General features: G+C 53.3%; 1 protein-coding gene across 3 annotated transcripts in view; it reads right to left on the reverse strand.

Moving 5' to 3' along the window:
- LOC111149476 (PTPRF interacting protein alpha 1) overlaps window positions 1–14,721 on the reverse strand; it is an 80,158-nt gene extending 65,437 nt beyond the window's left edge. For all 3 annotated transcript variants that reach the window (XM_022506568.1, XM_022506569.1, XM_022506567.1), the window contains exons 1-2: window positions 14,665–14,721; window positions 13,183–13,446 (exon numbers count right to left, since the gene is read on the reverse strand). In XM_022506568.1, the coding sequence (XP_022362276.1) occupies window positions 13,183–13,446 (264 nt within the window). In that variant the 5' untranslated portion in view covers window positions 14,665–14,721. The remainder of the gene's footprint in view (window positions 1–13,182; window positions 13,447–14,664) is intronic.
- Window positions 14,722–19,897: the final 5,176 nt, after the last annotated feature.

Consider the following 19,897-nt stretch of genomic DNA (forward strand, 5'->3'; position numbering starts at 1 on the left):
AACACCCCAAGCCACCCGTTTCAGTCCTTATTTGCTAAGTGTCCTTTCTTTCTGCCCAGGGGGAGTCGGGGCAGAGGGCAGACGGCCGTGACAATTCTCCCTGATCACCCAGTCAGGCAGTGCCAACACCGGCCGCGGCTCTAAACGACACTGCACCCTTCAGTTTTACAGGCACAACTGTCACTCCTCTTAGTCCTGCTGTTGCCATGTCACCGAGTTTGGCCACCCAGCCTCTGGGCCCCCTTCCCGCCTCTCAGGAGCAGCACGTGGCCCGGGGAGGCCGAGAGCAGCCGGCGCTGGCCCCCCAAGCCTCTCCTGGAGGTCGGGACGGCGCGGGGCAGCCCTGGGCCCAGTTACACGCTCGGAGCCTGACTGTGAACGGGAAGGAACACATGCCAGGTGCACAGGAAGCTTCCCCAGAGCCTCCCACAGGCAGGCTGGGCTCCCCGCCTTCCCAGAAACACTGCCCGCTGCCCCATCCCCACTCTACCCTCCTGCGCACGACAGCCGGGCAGCGCGCGGCGAGGCTCGCTCGTTATGCTACGCCGTCTACGCCTGCAGCGTGGTGTCGCCCACAAGCGCATCGCAGCACACCACCTCTGGGGCGGTGCCGCACACGGTGGGCACTGGGGACGCCGAGGACCACGTGCATCGTAAGCATCCCCATCGCTGGGACCCTCTTCCTACTGGCTGCAGCCACCACAGGGAACCAGGAAGAGAAGCACCCTTCCCCACGAGCAAACTCCGTGATGCGGCTCAGTGGTGACCAGCAGAGCAGTGGCTGGCGGTCACTGCTGCGACACCATCACAGGGATGCTCACGTCACCGTCCCCACAGCCCGTGAGGCTGCTCTGATGGCGGGCGGCCAGAGCCCAGGCTCTGAGCACGACCTGCGGGTCACAGCGCACGAGAAAGCCCTTCTGTGTGCATTAGCAACGCCGTGACCCCACGTGCAGACGGCGCTAGAAGGGAGGACCCCGGCGGACATCCCAGCGCAGGACCACCTCACGGCCCGGGCAAAGCAAGGGGCAAAGGCCCTAAAGCGCCCAGACCTCTCTGCGCCCCCGTTTCTTCATCTGTAACCCAGGGCATCAGCTCTCCGGGATGGTTTACAGTCTGAAGGATACCTTACAGGACGGAGACGAGGCTTCGGGGAGGCGATCCCTACCCAGAGGCTGCAGGCCGTCAGCGCAGCTATCGTCTTACGGCGTCTCCCAGACACCGGCTCCCCGGCTCTCGGGCGGCGCCCTGCACATGGCAGACGCGCGCAAACGTCTGCTAAATGAAAACGACGCTGGTGCCCCCCACCCCTCGGACGGACGAGCACAGGGATGGACGGCAGGGATGAGGTCACGAGAGAGAGACTGCACGCAAGCCCTGGGCTCAGCTGAACAGACTGTGGGGCTGCCCTGAGCTCGGGCGCGAGGGGGAGCGGGTGGGACCGGCCCGCAGACTGGGGCGGAGGCAGAAGAGATGCGCTGGTGTGCACCTGCGTGCCCACTTTCAGCTGTGCGTCTGCTCGAGGAGGGAGATGCACTTGCTCTGGGAAAATGCCACCCGACAGCAGGAGGACGGGAGCGCCGGCTTGCCCGCGGCCTCCCTGCAGCGCGTGTGGGCGGTGGCGGTGAGGGGACGGAGCGAGCACGGGAAGCCGCACAGCACTTCTGGACCATTAGTGTCCACGGGTGTCACCGGCGGAGCCCTCCACCATACCGCACCATTCAAATGAACACTCAGACTCGTCAAAACCATCTTCCCCGCCGCTTCTCTGTTTACTTCAGGGCACACAGGACACCCGGACCTGACCTGCCACCCATGTTTCCCCATAAACTTCTTGCAGGTGTGCGAAGAGTGTGCCCCAGCTTCTTAACAGCACCTTAAGATTTCAAGAGAAATCAATGCCTCAGAAATACGGATGAGCCTCAAGGAGACCTCAACTTTCTTTCTTTCTTTCTTTTTTAAGATTTTATTTATTTATTTGTCAGACAGAGAGAGCACAAGCAGGCAGAGAGGCAGGCAGAGCGAGAGAGAGAAGCAGGGTCCCTGCCAAGCAAGGAGCCCAATGTGGGACCCGATCCCGGGACCCTGGGATCATGACCCGAGCCGAAGGCAGTCACTTAACCAACTGAGCCACCGAGGCGCCCCTCTAACTGTATAGTCTTAAGCCATATTTATTCTAAGACCCAGAAGAACTGCAAAGACATTCTAAAACTTCACTCAGTAGGATTATTATGCCAATACGGTATTAGAAGGCTGAAACTACTTTACGTACATCACAAGATAAGGAAAATAATGCTGACATCGTTAGAAATGATAGGACAACAGACAGAAACAGAAAACAATTCAAGGGGAAACTAAGTTTTAATTTGCGAATGAACAGCAACGTGAAATCCAGGTTTCTCTTTCAATGAGTATTTCTGTCTAGCTCTGTCTCCAAAAAGGACCTAAACGATGCAAACCCAGCGACAACGAGCACACCTCGCTCACTTAGATTCTGAACATCATTTCCCCACTAAAAGGAACCAGGGTTCCTCAGAGGAGTGATTTCAGATCTGAGGCAGGAAAAACACGAAGTGAGGCTGGGACAAATTCTGGTACCAGAAAACAGTGAAATGTTCAAAGAAAATAGGGCCTTGGCAAGAGGACACAGGAGCCCATCTGAGGGGACAACAGGGCGTCTGAGGGTGATGATAACTGAGCGCGATCACTGAGCGGACAGACGCTAGCGTGCGCGGCGATTACACGGGGAGAAGGACGGCCAGGGGTGCTCTTCACGGAAGCGGGTCCGTCAGTCCGGGAAGAAGGACCCAGGGCTGCCCAATTCCGTCTGCAGCACACGAACCGGGACACGTGTGCGCCCCCAGGGGCGCCCCGTGGCTCCCCGCGGTCAGAGGGGTCTGCTGCCACCCCGCAGCCCATTCCTACCTCCGACCGCAGGAACGCGCCGCCGGAAGCCCTGAGCAGCGCCAAGCACGGAGGGGATGAGGGAAGGCTTGGGGCAAGAGTGAGATGCGTCAAGCCCCGCGGAAGGGGGTAAGCAGAGCTCGCGCCTTCACGTGGTAACTGGCACGTGTCCCTCTTACGATGTCGTGGCCAGTCAGACGTGGAAGCGTCACAGACGCTGCTCCCGCGGCGCACACTCCGCTGAGCACAAGGAAAGCCGCTTGGTCAGAATTCGAGCGTTCTTGGGGGTCCTCACACACACGGAGACACTGGTTCCCCCGAAGAGTCGGGCGCCCAGTGACAGAGCGGTCCCCAGCACTGCCAGCGAGCAGGAGACAGGGCCAGGAAGAAAGGCCTTGCTCTCGGAGAGAACAGCATATTCACAGAGAAGGCGCAGGAGAACGACAGAGTTGCGCGTGTCGGCTGCCCACGACACAGCGTGACCGCCGCGGGGCCAGGGGGCCGGGAGCCAGGGAAGCCGCAGGAGTTGGCCCCTCCTCGACTCCACCTGATGGCAACCGGGATCCAGATCCCCAGGGTCCTCAGAGACGGCCTCTGAGACAGGAAAGGTACACGTCACGGGACCTGGGGGCCGGGAGGGGAGGGAGTCGCAGGAAAGGAGCAAAGCCACCCCCTGGCTCCGGACCACCCGCCTGGGTAGAAAACGGCTTCATTCACAGAAGAGGCACAGGTGGGAAGAGGTGGTTTCAGTTGATGCTGAATTTAAGGAGCCCAAAGTCTGTCCAAACGAGGAACCCCACAGGCGCGCAAGCGCGGCACCTGTGACCCCAAGCGGGGAACGTGAGGAGCAGAGGACAGCTGAACCCCCAAGGAAGTCGCCTGCCCGAGCCCGGCCCGCACGAGTGCATGAGAAGCCGCACCGTCCGCGCGTTTCATCTGTTCACACAGAGCTGCACACTTCCTTCTCGTCTATTTTCTCTGTGCAGCCACAACACACCCGGGCTTGGTGACTGTCACCGTGAACGACACCGTCAGCGCCCAGAGCAGCGCCTGGCCCGTACCCCACACACACCTGAGCGCACTGGTGCTGCGCACGGCACGCAGACCCCCGCTGCACTTCAACGCTCCCGATCCCTGCACAAACACGAAACACCACGGCTCTGAGCTTTCTGAGACCCGTGACATTAAGCGGTTTTAAATTGTGCCTGACACACTAATGTTACGGCTCAGCCCATGCACTAGCAAGGACTACTCGAACCCATAGTGTCCGCCCTGTGTCCACTCGTCTCCACCCCGAGCCTGTTACCCACGCGGCATCAGCACGAGATTTTAAAAAATTCAAGCAGGGGGCATCTGGGTGGCTCAGCGGGTTAAGTGTCCGACCCTTGACCTCCGCACAGGTCTTGATCTCAGGGTCTTGAGTTCAAGCACTGCACTGGGCTCTTTGCTGGACGTGGAGCCTACTTAAAAAATTCAAGGAAACCATGCCGGTCCCTCCCGCCACTGCCGCAATACCCCGGGCCCTCAGCAGGACTTGAAAAATAAAACAGAAAGCCCGACTCTTAGCATGGCCGGGTTCTGTCCGACCACCAGCTGACACCTGGCACCTCACCTTGCTTCCCACGGCTTAAATCAAGGCCAGGTTCATCCCTGCCCTTGGCCTTTGTCCCTGCAGTCGCAGCGCCGAGAAGAGTACTCGCTCAGCCTTAGCTCAAGCGTGACCCTCCGCGGGGCCCTTCCTGGACCAGTGTGCCAGCAGACAGCCCTTCCTGTCGACACCTTCATGGTTTTGGGTGCATCTCACAGCCAGTACTTGTCTTGAGAAGGGTCGGGCATGCTGGCTCGCTGAGGACAGGGACCCTACGTCCCAGGAGCACAGAACCCAGAGCGCAGAGCGGGGTAGAGTCATGTAGGTGCCCAAGAGGAGTGGAGGCTCTGTCTTGCACAGATGATTACAGGCGCAGCAACAGAGGACGAGCAGACAGGGCTGCTCGCGGAAAGAGGCAAACGAGTGTGTGCCACTGGCCAGCGGCGAGCGGTCAAGTGCGCTGAAGGATCCGCAGAACTGCTTCATAACCCCAAACAGCAGAAGCAAGCACGGGCTCCAAGAGGCGCTCTGCCAACCACTCCCGCTGAAGGGTGGTCCGTAGGGGGGACTACCAAAACTCAAGGGTATCACTAGACGTTATCCTTGCCGTGGAGCCTTTTAGCTCATCTCACCTCCTTCGGACTATGAGGTCAAGCCTCCCTAACGTACTCACTAACTCAAGCTTGGCAAGGGATCAAACCTCGAGAAGAGCACTAACAATGGAACTACGGAGGAGTGCCGCACCCCAGCAAGCATTACAGCAGGGCCTGAGAAAAGCCTGCAGTTCTCCACCCAATAGGAGGCTGCGGGGCTGAGTATGTGGGGGTGACCCCCTGCAGCATGACGGCCAGCGTTAGCATCCTCCGCGGTCTCCCCAGCCACAGAGCCTGGCCCTGACTCATCCGCCCCTGGCCCTCATCCTCCCGGCCAGGCTCTGCTTCCACCTTCCTCCCTTGACGATCTGCCCGGCTGCCAGCCGATACCTCTGTGGCGACAACGCACCTGCACAGGTGGCCTTACCCGCCACTAAGTTGTGCTTTTAAAACCTCACTCTTCAGGGCGCTCTGAGTCCTACGTGGATGCTTTCCCAGGGATTTTCGCAGACTCTGGGCGAGACATGGACAAAACCTGGGGTCCCACCCACAATTCAAGCCAAACATATTCTCTTTTCTTGGAATCCTCTGGGTGAGATGTCTTTTGAGAAACTCATTTGCTGGTTACGAAAAGACTGTGAAATCACTGCACTCCACTTGGAAGAATAAAATCTGCATTTTCAACTTTAAATAAAATTGGAGGGAAGACTAAATGAGCAGTAATTTTTAAAAACACTCATCACTGTGATCAAGTCACAGAATAAGTGTCACTTAGGCCATCTCACCACACCCCTGCCCCCGGGGTTTCCCTGCCACAGCCAGCCTGTCACCACAGAGCCCACCCTGGGTGGATACCCAGCAAGGGAGGAGGAGGGCACCTGGTGAGCCGGGCTGCCGCCCCAATCGCCCTTCCATGCACAGTGGCTGAGCATGGGCAAACCAGAGACTCAAATTAGGAAAAGGACAATGGGCACTACACAAGGACTAGTGGTTTTTTTTTCCCCCTGTACCAAATAACGACAACTGACATATTTACCATGACTTTGACATGTCAGATACACAGAGCATGCCAGTCTCCCACTTCCAGTTATACGCACAGATAGTCTCTAAGTCAACCCACCAAGAACTAGAAAAACTGAGCACATTTTTAAGTCTATTTGAAGATATCAAAGATATTGAGGCAACCACAACGGAGGGAGATTCCAGACAAAAGGGAGCCCTCTGAGGCAACTCTAATATTTATAGCGTGCCGCTCTCTCCCTCAAGGCATTTGATGATTCTGATTTTACTCAGGGATTGGGGGGGGGGGCAATATTCCAATAAGCCGGAAAGAAAACACAGTAGAAAGCCAAGAAGAAAGCCTTGGCTAATGGAGCCTGCACAGCGCCACGGGTACGGGAAGACCAGACTGAAGTGCGGGCCTGACAAGTCCGCCGGGGCTAAAAGCCAAGATGCCTGAGAGCAGGACACACAGACAGCGAGCCCAGCACTCTGCAAGCACTCCAGGAGCTGAGCCTTCAACGATCTCCTGTGCTCAGGAGACAAGAACTGGGCTTCAGGACCTGCCAAGAAGGAGGGGCCCTGGGAAACACTCCAGGCCTCCAGATGGACGCCCTGGAGGGCTACGTGGTGGGAAGGAGGGGAGACAGGGAAGATGGCAGCTTACAAAGCTTGAACCCCAGTGTCTGGGGGTCCCCAGTTCCCCACCTGGGGTGTGTGAAGGGAGATGCTAAAGGAAGACAGCTTCACCCAGAGCCTCTACAGCTCTTCATACACAATATCCAACATTCAATTAAAAAGAAAGAAAAAGAGGGAAAGAAAGAGAGAAAGAATGAACGAACGAATGGATATAACAGTATATAGACCAAAAGAAAAAAGAACAGAAACAGATCAAAAGATATGACCCATATACCAGAATTACTGGATGCACACATCAACTTTTCAAATACATACTTGGCAGAGGGGAAATTTTCAGAGAATCAAAACAAATTCTAAACTGAAAAATATAGCAGTTAAAATTAAGAACTCAATCTGTGGGCTTAACATCAGAATAGACATAGGTGAAGAGAGAATTAGTGAACTGGAAGACAGGTCTGTAAAAAAATATATTTAGACAGAAGTCAGAGGAAAAAGTCTAGAAAACAGAAGAGCTCAAAAGACACATGGGATATGGTAAAAGGGTCCAATGGGGACCCTCAAAGTAGAGGAAAGACAGAATGGGGAATTTTGAATATCTACAGAAATAACAGTCAAAACTTTTCCAAAACTGATTAAAGAACCAAGCCACTGACTCAACAAAGAATGTCTGAGGCAGAAAGAAATGTTAAAAGTAACAAGAAGAAAAAAGATACTGCGTTCAATGGGATAACAGTAACACTGCGAGCTGACTTTTCAAGGAAAAAAAAAAAAGGAAGCCAGAAGACCATGGAATGGCATCTATAAAATGTTGAACAGAAATAACCACCAACCTGGAAATCTATGTCCAACAGAAACATTCTTCAAAACTAAAGGCAAAGTAAAGATGTTTCAGACAAAAAAAAAAAAAAAAAAAAAGACAACTCCTCAACGACGGACATGAACTAAAAGAAATATTAAAGCAGCTCTTTGGGGAAAAGAAAAGTAGTCTTTGACAGAAATATGAAAAAAAAACAAGGAGTAAAGAACAACTTCATGACAAAAAGTTTAACTAGGAAAATAAATCTTCATCAGTATTTTTAAAAAGTTTTTATGTATTTATTTGACAGAGATCACGAGCAGGCAGAGAGAGGGAAAGCAGGCCCCCCACTGGGCAGAGCCCGATGGGAGACTCAGTCCCAGCGCCCTGAGATCACGACCAAGCTGAAAGCAGCTGCTTAACCGACTGAGCCACCCAGGTGCCTCAAATCTTAAAAAGTATTAAATGCACAAAGCAATGATGACAGGGCCAAAATCGACCTAAAATTTAAAAATATTATGATGACAAAAATGGTGGAGGGGAGTTCAATGCCTTCAAGTGTCAAAGGCAACAGTAGTATCAGGGAAGTAGTAAAAGTACTAAATTAGGCCCAAGTTTAAACTGCACCCCGCACCTAGGAATACGTATATTCCAACAACCTAACAGAGAAGTATACAATTAAAAAACACTTCCTACTTCGAAACGAAAGCCAGAGAGAAAAGAACACAGAGCAGCTGGGACAAACAAAGAACACGCAGTAATACGGTACCTGTAAACCAACGTATCAGTCAGTCTATTTAAACAGAGCAAATACGCCAACCACAAGATAAAGACTGTCAAATTCATTAAAATAAAGCCAAGCGTGTCCTTTTCACACAGGTACACTGTAAAACGTGAGCTCGCAGAGAGGTGACAGCAAATGACCCGCAGGTGAGCCGAAACCACAGAGAACTGACAGGGCAGATACGACTCCCAAGTAAAGTGACCTCCAGAGCCAAAGCCATCACTGGAGACGAGCAGGAACGTTTCATGATTACAGTTCCATCGACCAAGAAAACAAGAGTTCAAATTTGAACAGACCTAATAACACAATCTCAAGATACATAAAAATTGATGAAAACAGAAAAGGAGAACGAGCCAAACCCACGAGCATGGAGGGCGACCTCGGATGTGCCCTCAGTCACTGACAGAAGCCACGACAGCGGCAATGAAGCTGTGGATGCAGGGCTGGGCTGTCCGGTCTGTTGTCACACGGGGCTACTCCACGGAGACGTGCTCTCAAATGTAAAACACACACCAGCTTTTAAAGGCTTCATATGATAAAACAATGTAAAATATTCCATTAGGTTTTCTTCCTGTTGATTATCCATTGAAATGATATTCTGGATAGGGGTGTTAGATAAACCATATTCTTAAAATGAGTTTCACCTCTTTCTTATCTTATTGAACGTGGCTACTAGAATCTGAATTACGTAACAAACGTCTTCTCAGCAGTAAACACAGAACACTGCATTCCCACCGACACGCATAATTTTCAAGCGCCCAAGGAACACTCGATGAAAACGAGCGCGCGCTGAGCCGTCAGAAAAGCTTGACTCGTTTCAAAGGACTGAAACAACGCAGGGCGTATTTAGGGGCTGCAAAAGATGAACAAAAAAAATTTTTCTTAAAAAAATAATTTAAGAAAAAGAGACAAAGCACAAATTACCAGTATTGAGAATTTTTTTTTCTTTTTTCTTTTTTTTTCCTTTTGAAGCAGACTCCTGCTGAGCAGGGAGCCTGATGCGGGGCTTGATCCCAGGACACTGGGATCATGACCTGAGCCGAAGGCAGACGCTTAACAACTGAGCCACCCAGGCGCCCCAGTATTAAGAATTTTTAAAAGGAAATAATCACAACAGATTCTGCAGATGATAAGGGTGTTATGAAGCATTTTACATCATTACTTGGAAAGTTTGGGTGACCTGAGCAAATTCTTTTTTTTTTTTTTTTTTTAATTTTATTTATTTGACAGGCAGAGATCATAAGTAGGCAGAGAGGCAGACAGAGAGAGAGGGGGAAGCAGGCTCCCTGCTGAGCAGAGAGCCTGATGCGGGGCTCGAAACCAGGACCCTGAGATCATGACCTGAGCCGAAGGCAGAGGCTTAACCCAGTGAGCCACCCAGGCGTCCTGACCTGAGCGTTCTTAGGGAAAAAAAGGCCTTCTCTAAATAGACACAAGAAGGAATATAAAGTCAGAAAAATCCTATTTCCGCATAAAAAAATGAATCTGAGATTGAAAACCTTCTCACAAGGAAAGCCCTATACCAGCTGGTTTTGCCAAACAATTCTTCCAAATACTGAAGGAAGAAAACATCAGGCCCACACAAACCCTTCTGGGAACACACAAGGAACACTTCCTGCCTTGTTTTATGAGACCAGCAGGAACCTCAACACCGAAACCTAACAAGGACAGTACAAGAAAGTACAACTACAGACCAACCTCCCTCATGAATAAATCCTAAGCAAAATATTAACAAATAAAATCCAGCAAGAGAGAATACACAGAGATCAAGTCGGGATTATCGTTGTGTGGCAAAAAAAAAAATTAAATTAAGTCACCACACTAACAACAACAACAAAAAAAATCACTTATCCCAAAGATGCAGAAAACACATTTAAGAAAACTTAATGTAATTTAATTCATGATTTAAAAGAAAACCTTAGCAAACTAAAAATAGAGGAGAACTTTCATATTTTGATAACAAACATCCCAGTAAAGCCACAGCCGGTATCACATGCGATGGTCAACTCCTGAAAGCTCTCTCTGGTACTGGGAGTGACACAAGGACACCTATTCTCATCGCTTCTATCGAACACTGCACTGCAGACCCGAGCCAGTGCAAGAAGCCAGAAAAAGAGAAACGGTTGTTGCACTGGAAAGGGAAAAAAACTTATCAAAGGACACCTCTGAGGGAATGAAAGGCAAACCCACAAGACTATTAAAAAAATCTGCCATTCATGGGGCGCCTGGGTGGCTCAGTGGGTTAAAGCCGCTGCCTTCGGCTCGGGTCATGATCCCAGGGTCCTGGGATCGAGCCCCGCATCGGGCTCTCTGCTCCGCGGAGGGCCTGCTTCCTCCTCTCTCTCTGCCTGCCTCCCTGCCTACTTGTGATCTCTCTGTCAAATGAATAAATAAAATCTTTAAAAAAAAAAAAATCTGCCATTCATATATATATTCAAAATAATACAAAGAACTCCTTCAAATCAGCAAAGAACAAAGCAGACAACCCCATCGACAAATGGGCAAGAGGGAATCATTTCACAGAAGATACCCAAGGGGCCAACACACGCACACAGAGACCTGCCCTGCTTAGTCCCCCCACGTCGGGCAGCAGCCGGCGCACAGCCCACAGCGCCCTCAGCCTCCCGCCCCTTCACGCCCACCCAGACAGCTAAAATGCAGGAACCGACAGCACCAAGGGCCGGTGGGCCGCTGAGCGCGCACACACCGTGCGTGGAGGGACGACCACGCGGTCGCGCAGGAGAAACGCACACGCACCGGCACCAAGAAGCAAGAGAGACCGCGGGGCCGCACCTGGGGCTGCCCACGCCCAGCAGGAAGAGTAACTGTGGCTCGTTCACGCCAGGGGCTAGACCGCCCCGAGAATGAGCAGAGCTCCGAGGGGCCAGACAGACACGTCGCACAAGCATAAGGCTCAATGACGGTCTCATTTACACGAGATCAGAGCGCAGCAACGCCGTCGATGGTGAGAGTCAAGACCACGGGTAAGCTCTGGGGCACAAGTGCTGCGAGGGGTCGGAGGGGTTTGCAGGAAACTTGGAAACGTCTATCTCTTCGTGCAGGTGCTGCCTGCCTCAAGGCCTGAGCCCCTGAGAGCAGCATTCAGTAAAGCGTCTGGGGGACTGTGCTTGCTGCCGCGTTTGACGCGAGTTTGGCGGCGGAGTGCGGCGGGCAGGTATGTGAGTAAAGGCACCTGCACTGCCGGCACAGTCTGTGAGCAAGTAATTACACACGTTACCAGGTTTCAACTATAACATACTCAGAGAAATTCACAGTGGGGAGTGTTGGTTTCAGAAAACTTGTTTTCACTTAGCAAACACGTGCTTGTGACCAGCACCTGGTTCCCTGGCGTGAACGTACCACAGTTTATTCTTCCTGCTGGGCATGGGCAGCCCCAGGTGCTCTCAGGTGCTCAGGCCTTGAGGCAGGCAGGGGGGAGGGGAGGCAGGGAGGAGGGGAGGCCAGGGAGGTAGGGAGGTGGGCAGGTGGGCAGCCGGGGAGGTGCTTAGCGGGTGTGGCCAGTGTTGCACTCTCCACTCAACGGAGAGCTTCTAGGCTACAGCACACTGAGCAGTAGCTAAAAACAAATCACGGAGCAATCGTGGCACCTGGCGACAACCCCGCCACTGCACGGAACTCCTGTCCCTTCTGTCAGGTCGTGTGTGCTCCTTCTTTCAAAAATCGACCTGATCAAAGTATTTGATATGCACTTCAGTGCACGGCCTCCAATTACACTAAGACACGTAACAACCACAAAACAAAACAAGAAAGCAAAATCTACTGAAAAATGGACAAGGACACTAAAATGCGGTGGCGCATCACTGGGCCCATGCTTTCCAGCTCGCAGTAATAAAACCCGACCCGCGCAAACTACAGAACTGGTGAGGCTTGCCGGAGAAGAACCGCGCTGGCCCTCCGAGCCCACGGAGAGGGCGCACTACAGCACCACCGCGAGCTTATTACTGCTAAAAGGGAAATGCAAACGTTTGGCTTCTCCATCTTTCCGGAGAACCGAGTGCAGGCAAGAAACGCATGTGGGCGCGCAATTACTCATTCGCTAATGGAGCACGGGAGCCCGATGGCGGGAGCACAAACGTGTGCTTAGGCAGGCCCACCTGAAAGGACCACAAAGGCGCCTACTACGGCTGAGTCAAGGGGCACCCAGGCAGCTGCGAGCACCCAAGCACCAGGTGCCACCCGCCTTACACTTTCGTGGGTGACGTTCTCCCCTCACCTATCATTACGTCCTGGCTCGGCTCCCCAAGGAGAAGCGGCTTTGAAACAGCAGTGAAACGTCACAGGCTCAGACGAACGATCTGGTGTCACTTCAAGCTGACGGTTCTCATCAGCGAAGAGACAGTTCCGAAGGAATTAATCTCCGTCTCATGTCCCCCCAGACAAACTGCACTCACAAAGCACAGGCGTTCTTCTAAAGGTGGGCTGTGAAAACATCCTTCCCGTGAGATCAATCCTATCTGCCCATTAGATTTCTTTAGAAAATGGGAGCTATGTGATAAAATCCACGAGAAGCACACGTTCAGCAGGAAAGGCCCGAGACAACAGAACGGAAGGCACCACAAGCTTGGGACGCCTCGTGGCCCCCGTCCAAAATCTTCAGAGCACTGTCCCAGATCCAGACAGCTCCTTCTGCTGCCCGAGGAAGGGAACAAGAGTTACGAGGTGTTTACAGCGAAGCACACCATGGAGTTCATCCTTGCTCGGTACGTTTAACCGCCAGAAACTCTCTGCACATGACTTACAAAAACCAGAACCGTTTCACAAACTCGCCTAAAACGTGAACACCGTGAGAGATACCGTAAAAACACACCGAGAGACGAAAAGCAGAGTCTGTAGAGTTCCAGGTGCAAAGCATCCATACCTGTGGGAGCGCCGTGCTGAGCTGCCTCTGCAAGGAGTCTCGCTCGTGACCAACCTCGTGTAACTTCCCCTGGGTCAAGGCCAGCGTTTCCTGAGTCTCTCTCAGCGTGTCCAGAAGACGGTCCCGCTCTTCCAGCATGGACACCATCAGCTGTTCGAAGTGTGAATCTGCGTCTGGCTGCGATGGAGAGCCGGACCCATGACTCCCACTTCCTCCCGGGGGGCCTTCGGCTTCACTGATGGTCGGCATCACCTCGCACATCATCTTGAAATAGAAGACCCAGACTCGAGTCATTAAGGGCAAACAGGGGCTCCCGCAAACCTGCAACGTTATTGCTGTGTGTGACTAACACACCAAACCTCATTATTCCCAGCTCTGACTTTACTCTGAATATAAGTAAGTGCGGGAAAATACACACAGGAGTGCCAAGTCCGCAACCCACAAGAGGAACACATCAGGCGCGCAATAATCCGGGGGAGGAGTAAAGACCCCAGAGACTACCCCTCCCATGAAGAACAAACCCTGGGGCATGCTGTTTGCGAAGCCCTACTTTCTAGTTGTTGCAACCGAGTGTGCTTCTGTAACCCTTTTTTTTCCCCCCTATTTCCCGGTGGGGGAGAGAGAAAGGCAAAACACATGCCACCCAATCCTTTTTCGGGAAAAGCACAGAAGGAGCATACAGCCTGTGAAACTGACCAGTACAAAATCCACCAGGCATCTTACAGGAATGTGTGCAGTCAGCTCCCGAGGAGGACTGACGGCTCCCTCAACTCTGGGGCTGCATCTGCTGAGCGCTAAAAGGAACTGGACTCGTTCAGCGCCGGGAAAGGTGTCTTCCAATGGCTGCAAGGTGCGGCGGTCCCGCACCCGAACTTACGTAAGTTTGCAGCCCAAAAAAAGGAAAGAAAAGGAAACTTTCACAACGGACACGGAGCTGGTCGCTACCGCTGCGGACGGCCAGGAAGGAAGGAAAAGTGAAAGGGGAGAACGGAGACGCTGTGAAGTGTCCCCCACATAAGGCCGGCATGAGGGGAAGGAGGGCCGGACCCGGAGGCTGGACCCCCGAGGAGCCGATGCCGAGGGCTGCGCGCCGGGCGGCGACACAACGACCTCGGGCACCCGCGCCGAGTGCCGCACAGTCCCCGGACCCCGAGGCGGGGAGGACCGCTGACAACTGGAGCGCAGCCCAGGTCGCGGCTTCTCTCGGGCACAGGTCCTCGGCCCCCGCGCCCGGCGCCGGGCTGACCGGGGCTGACCCGGCCACCCGGGTGACCGGGACGCCGCGGTCAGCGGAGGGGGCGGCGCGCGGCCCCAGGAGCCAGTCCCTCGGGGCGCGTCGGCCAGGGGTCCCGCCGGGCTCCCGCCCCCGCGCCCGGGGGCTGACAGCGAGCGCCGTGCACCCGCCGCGGGGAGGGGGCCGGCGCCCGGGGCGACCTCGGCCCCGCTCCGCCCCGAGCCTGCCTCGGTCTCCCGCTCCTTTACCTTGCTCGCCGGCGGGAGCGGGCGAGGAGGCTCCGCGGCGGCTCGCGGGCGGCTGCTCGCTCCGGGCGAGCTCGGGGCCCGACGAAGGCAGCCCGCGCCCGCGCCCGCCGGCCCCGGGCCCGCAGCCCCCTAGTCACTAAGGCCGGCCCGCGGCCGGACACTGGCTGAGCGCAGCAGGAGCGGGCCCGGCTGCGCGTCGCCGGCGTCAACGTGCCCGACGTCGGGCGCGTCGGCGTAGCGTCAGCGCCGAGCGCCGCCAACCGGCCCCGCCCCCCTGGGAGGAGGGCCGCGGAGGCCGAGTGCGCAAGCGCCGCCCTCTCAGGTGGGCGGGCCGGGCCTCTCGGGCGACGATTGGCTAGGTGCGAGAGGAGCCACGCCCACTCCCGCGCCCCCGGCCCCGCCCCCGGCCCCGCCCCGCCCAGGTGGGGGTCGTCTCGGTGTTGCCGCAGCTTCCCGAAGGCATCTGACCCCGGATCTCCCCTTCCAGCCGCCGGGCAAGCCAAAGGCCGTTATCGAACGTCTACTGTGCATCAGGTTCTGAGCCAGACCCTTACCAGACGCACGTCCGCACACCTTACAGGAGGGCGCGCCCAGGTGCGGGTCACCTACGGGTCACCTGCGGGTCACCTGCGGGCTGCCTCCTCGGGGACCGGAGCTTCCTCGGGACCAAACCTTACAGGACTCCGAAGGACGCGGTTCTGCGCGGGGCCCGCTCACCGAGGCTTACCTGCCGTACCTGCGGAGGCCCAGGTGGGCAGCGTTTGCTGTGGAGGCCCGTGGGCGCTGTGTGGGGAGAGCAGGCTTGGGAACCAGGAACGGCTGGTTCGACTCCCAGCACATGCTTGTCGCCGAGTGTGGGGCTGGGCAACTCGGGGAGCCCGCGGGCCCCTGTGCCCCATCTGCAGGATGCGGAAGTGACAAAGACCTACCCCGGGGATGTTATAACGGGAGGGATCCTACCGTGGTTAGGGTCTTCGTCCTTATTCATACTTATATTTTGCACTTAACTTTTAAAAACGCCTGTTCTGGGCCAAGTTCCGGGCTGGCTCTTGCAGACCAGAGATGATAAACACGCCTTTAATAAATTAAAGCAGATGCTGGCCCCTCACGGTTTCACACCTGCAGCACAAACTCTCCACAGGCCAAAGGGCCAGGGCCTTGCTGCCAGGGCCACTGGCTCCTGTGTTGGTGGTGAGGGAGCCAGGAGTCCCCGAAGTCACCCAAGCCTAAGTGAAGGTCGTGTGGGGAGTGGGTGGATTCCTGATTCCCACTGAGAGCTCCCCAGCAACAGGCGCTGGTCTAACTGGCTTTCTCTCCTAGGGCCCAGGACCTCTTTCATTCATGGGTCAGTTCATCCAATAAATAATGATGCACAAAAGTAAGAATTTGTGCCCCTGGCCCAGGGACTGGAACAGAGGAAAATTTCCAACTCTCCTCAAGTGTACCAGCTTAATCCAACCAGCCCAGATTCACACCACACCCATAAAGTATTTGTCTCCTAAGAAATCAGCCCAGTGCCAACATTTAGTTCAACGGTGTGGAATGTTCATTCATTTCATGAACATGTGTAGAGAGCATTATGAGCCAGGCATGGCCTAGGTTTCGGGAACACAGAGCTGTCTAAGATATCCCTTGGCCCAGTTCACAGCCTGGAGGGGAGAGGAGAAAGACTATTACAATGTCAAGTTAACAAGTGTGTAGCTTAGCGCTGTGGGACCACAGAGGACATAACATCTCAGCTGGATCTCGAAGGATGAGCAGTTCCCCAAGCAGAGAAGGGAGAAGCCCGTTTGGTACAACTCCAGGAAAATGAAATCCCAGATTTCACTCATTTTCCTTCATTCATTCCATTCCCTCCCAGACTGCAAAAATCCTTAAGAGGAAGATTGTAAACCGAAATGGCCTGAAGAAAAGATTGATTAAATCTTTGCACTTTCAAATGACAGAAAGCCTGGTGGCATTCACTCTGTCGTGTTTTCAGTAACTAGCTCATAACCGGCATAATTCCACATCTCAATGGTGGCAGCAGTCATGGAACCGTGTACTTTTGTCAGAACTCACAGAACTGTCCATTAGTATGGGAAGTATGCTCTCATATTTAAAATGGAGGAAAAAAACTTTTTAAATAAAAGCAAGTTACAAACTGTGAGTCCAAGTTCAAAGAAGAAAACGTCTGTCTTTAGATGAAGAACATATCATGTAAAATTTCTTACCTTGTATCTGAAAAACTCTAGAACGTTATTAACCAAAGTGATAAAACTTTACAAAAACGAGTTTTACATGAAATAAAATATTTCTGAAAAGCAAAAGTAAATTTTAAGTCTCAGAGTTACAAGAGACAAACATCTATGTTTCTATTTGACCGTAGTCAATCAGTCCTCCACATTTCTATGTGTACACGTACGCTTATATATTCCCGGAAAGAGATCTGTCAGAATGTGGGCAGTGGTCTTTGCGGGGAACTGTGGGCATTTCTCATTTCCTTCTTTGTGCTAGTTTGTGCTTTCCAGATGCTTCATCATAAATGTGCATTAGTTCTATCATTAGGCAAGACCTCCCCCTGCCGCGAAATGTTCTTTTAGTAAAACCTAGCCAAGCATGAATCATGAAAACTGGCTTTTGGGAAGCAAAAATGCCTTTTCTATGTATCCGTCTATACCACCCAACTAAACTCTTTCCCCAAAGTAACTATCCAAAAATACTTTGGAGAATGGGTGGTATCCTTGTAAGGTTCAATCAGGAAAACAATGAGCAAGGGAAATATTTTGCACATTATTTCTAACACTCCTGTTGAAGGTTTGATAAAGAAAACCTGGGCACCTGGGTGGCTCAGTTGGTTAAGCGACTGCCTTTGGCTTGGGTCATAGGTCCTGGGTCCTGGGATCGAGTCCTGTGTCGGACTCCCTCCGCCCTGTGGGAAGCCTGATTCTCCCTCTCCCTCTGCCTGCCACTCCCCTTGCTTGTGCTCTCTCTCTCTCTCAAATAAATAAAATCTAAAAAAAAAAAAAAAAAAGAAGAAGAAGAAAGAAAAAGAAAAAGAAAACCCAGTAACACGGGAGGGGAGGGGATAGATAGTTCAGTATTACGCCCACAGTTGTGTTTTTTACAAACGTGCCCACCAGCTCAGCTCTCTGGATGATGTAGTTGTCAGCCTTGAACCTGACCTGGGCCACCTCTCCTCTCTAGAGACTTAAGCAGCTCAGAAGTGTTACTGTAAGATCAGAGTGTATAGCCTAGCCTGTGTCCTAGAGGTCTGGGTGTGTTCCAAATCTATCTGAAGTATGGAAAAGGGGCGCCTGGGTGGCTCAGTGGGTTAAGCCTCTGCTTTTGGCTTGGGTCATGATCTCAGGGTCCTGGGATCGAGCCCCACATCAGGATCTTTGCTCAGCAGGGAGCCCGCTTCCCCCTCTCTCTGTCTGCCTCTCTGCCTACTTGTGATCTCTCTCTGTCAAATAAATAAATAAAATCTTAAAAAGATAAATAAAGTATGGAAAAGAACCTAACGACAGGCAGGGGGTGGGGGGGTGGGTGACGATACAATTCGGTGAAGTGTCAAGCTGGGGGGAGGTGTTCGATGTGGCCCTCTGTTCTAGAGGAGGAAACTGCTGTCCTGTTTCCTTTTGAATCCCAGAAAGGATTCGCCCTCGGGCACCTGCTTAGTTCACAGCAGACCTGGAACCAGAGCCGCAAGTGAACAGGGGACTTTGGATTCCTGGTCCAGCCGCTATGCTATTGTGACCAAGGAGTGGTCTCTTTAAGGGACCCCCGAAGAGCTTTCTATCAGTGGGTCTCCAGTGCTGCCCAAGTAGTCCAGTCCCCTGCAGAAGAGGTGGGGGGCCTGGGCTTGGTGACTTCAGCTGCTAGTGTCAGCCCTGCTTGGGTTTCCTGTGTGTCCCCGCTGAGGTGGGAGGCAGTAAAGGAGGAGAGAGGGAGAGAAAGAGAACACTCGTACTTGCTTTTTTTCTGCCATTCTCGAAGTAATTCACAATCTGTCCTGTATCTTTCCTACTCCACGGAGGAGGAAACAATAATCCAAGTGGCCAGCAAGCTGGGGAGATCACCAGCCACAGTGTTCTAGTTGCCGCGGAAGTTCTACTGCCCATTGTTAACCGGGCCTGGAATTCTGATCTCACGTGGGCCAGTTGGGAGGTTGGTTGAGTGTGTGTCCATCCCCGAGGCCACAGACGGAAACATCACATTTGCAAAACATTTATGGAGATCCCTTCCCCCATATAACCTCACTCAACCCTCCCGGGTGTACAATGAGGACACTGAGACCCCACAGATGAACTCACCCGCCCAGTTGATGATTCCGTGGAAGTTGGGCTTGCACTGAAGCCTGGCTCCAAAGACAGTTTTCTTGATGGTTTTGAAAGCATCCAAAGACATCCCTAGGCCCCCAAAGCTGGGGACAAACCCCCTGGACCAGTGCTGGACCACAAAGATACTGACCCCGATGCTCACCAAGGGTCTGTGGGCCTCTCGGCCATCTGGTCCCAGCACAGTGCCAGGCACAGGGAGTCCCCAGCTCCTGGAGCAGCCCAGGCTTCCCACATGGGCATGAAGACTTCGGTCCCTTTCTTCTATATAATTATATTTTAAAAGCAAGTCATAAACTGCTTGCAATTTGTGTGTTGACAACTTCATTGTGTTCATCACATTCTTAACAATGCCCAGCTATGGTAGGGAGAAGGGCCCAGAGAGGTAGTTCAAGCTCTCCCAAGGCTAGGCTGGAGCCCCGGCCCTTACCTTTACCTTGACCTCGGGCAAGGTATGCTGCAACCTGCACTAAAGCCTCATTATTGTCACCTATCAGGGATATTAACAGCCACATGAAACACCACGATGGGACTTTGGGAGACTCAAGGCTGGAAATAAGAGGTGACCGAGGGCCCTGGGCCCCCATCAGGGGTGACCTCCCTGGCTGGTTACCTTTTCCCTCTGTGAGTGGTGCTTTCAGACCATCATCATAGACTCTGGAGCCAGGAGCTCTGGTTCCAACCTTGGCTCTGCTTCTTTTGGCCATGGCTGTGTACTCGTAGGCAAGTTGCTTGACCTCTCTGGGCTCAGTTTCCTCATTCCTGAAGTGAAGATGATTGTGCCACCTCGGAGGGGGGCTGTGAGGGCTCAGGGAGTCGGGAAAGGCCATATGGGGGATCGTCACACAGCAGAAGTCCCTTGTATCTGGGCCTTGCCCACCCCCCTGGAGGGAAGCAGGGATGGTCCCAGTCCA

Source organism: Enhydra lutris, unplaced genomic scaffold, assembly GCF_002288905.1.
Source record: "Enhydra lutris kenyoni isolate GAN:26980312 unplaced genomic scaffold, ASM228890v2 scaffoldscaffold22, whole genome shotgun sequence".
Classification (NCBI taxonomy): Eukaryota; Metazoa; Chordata; class Mammalia; order Carnivora; family Mustelidae; genus Enhydra; species Enhydra lutris.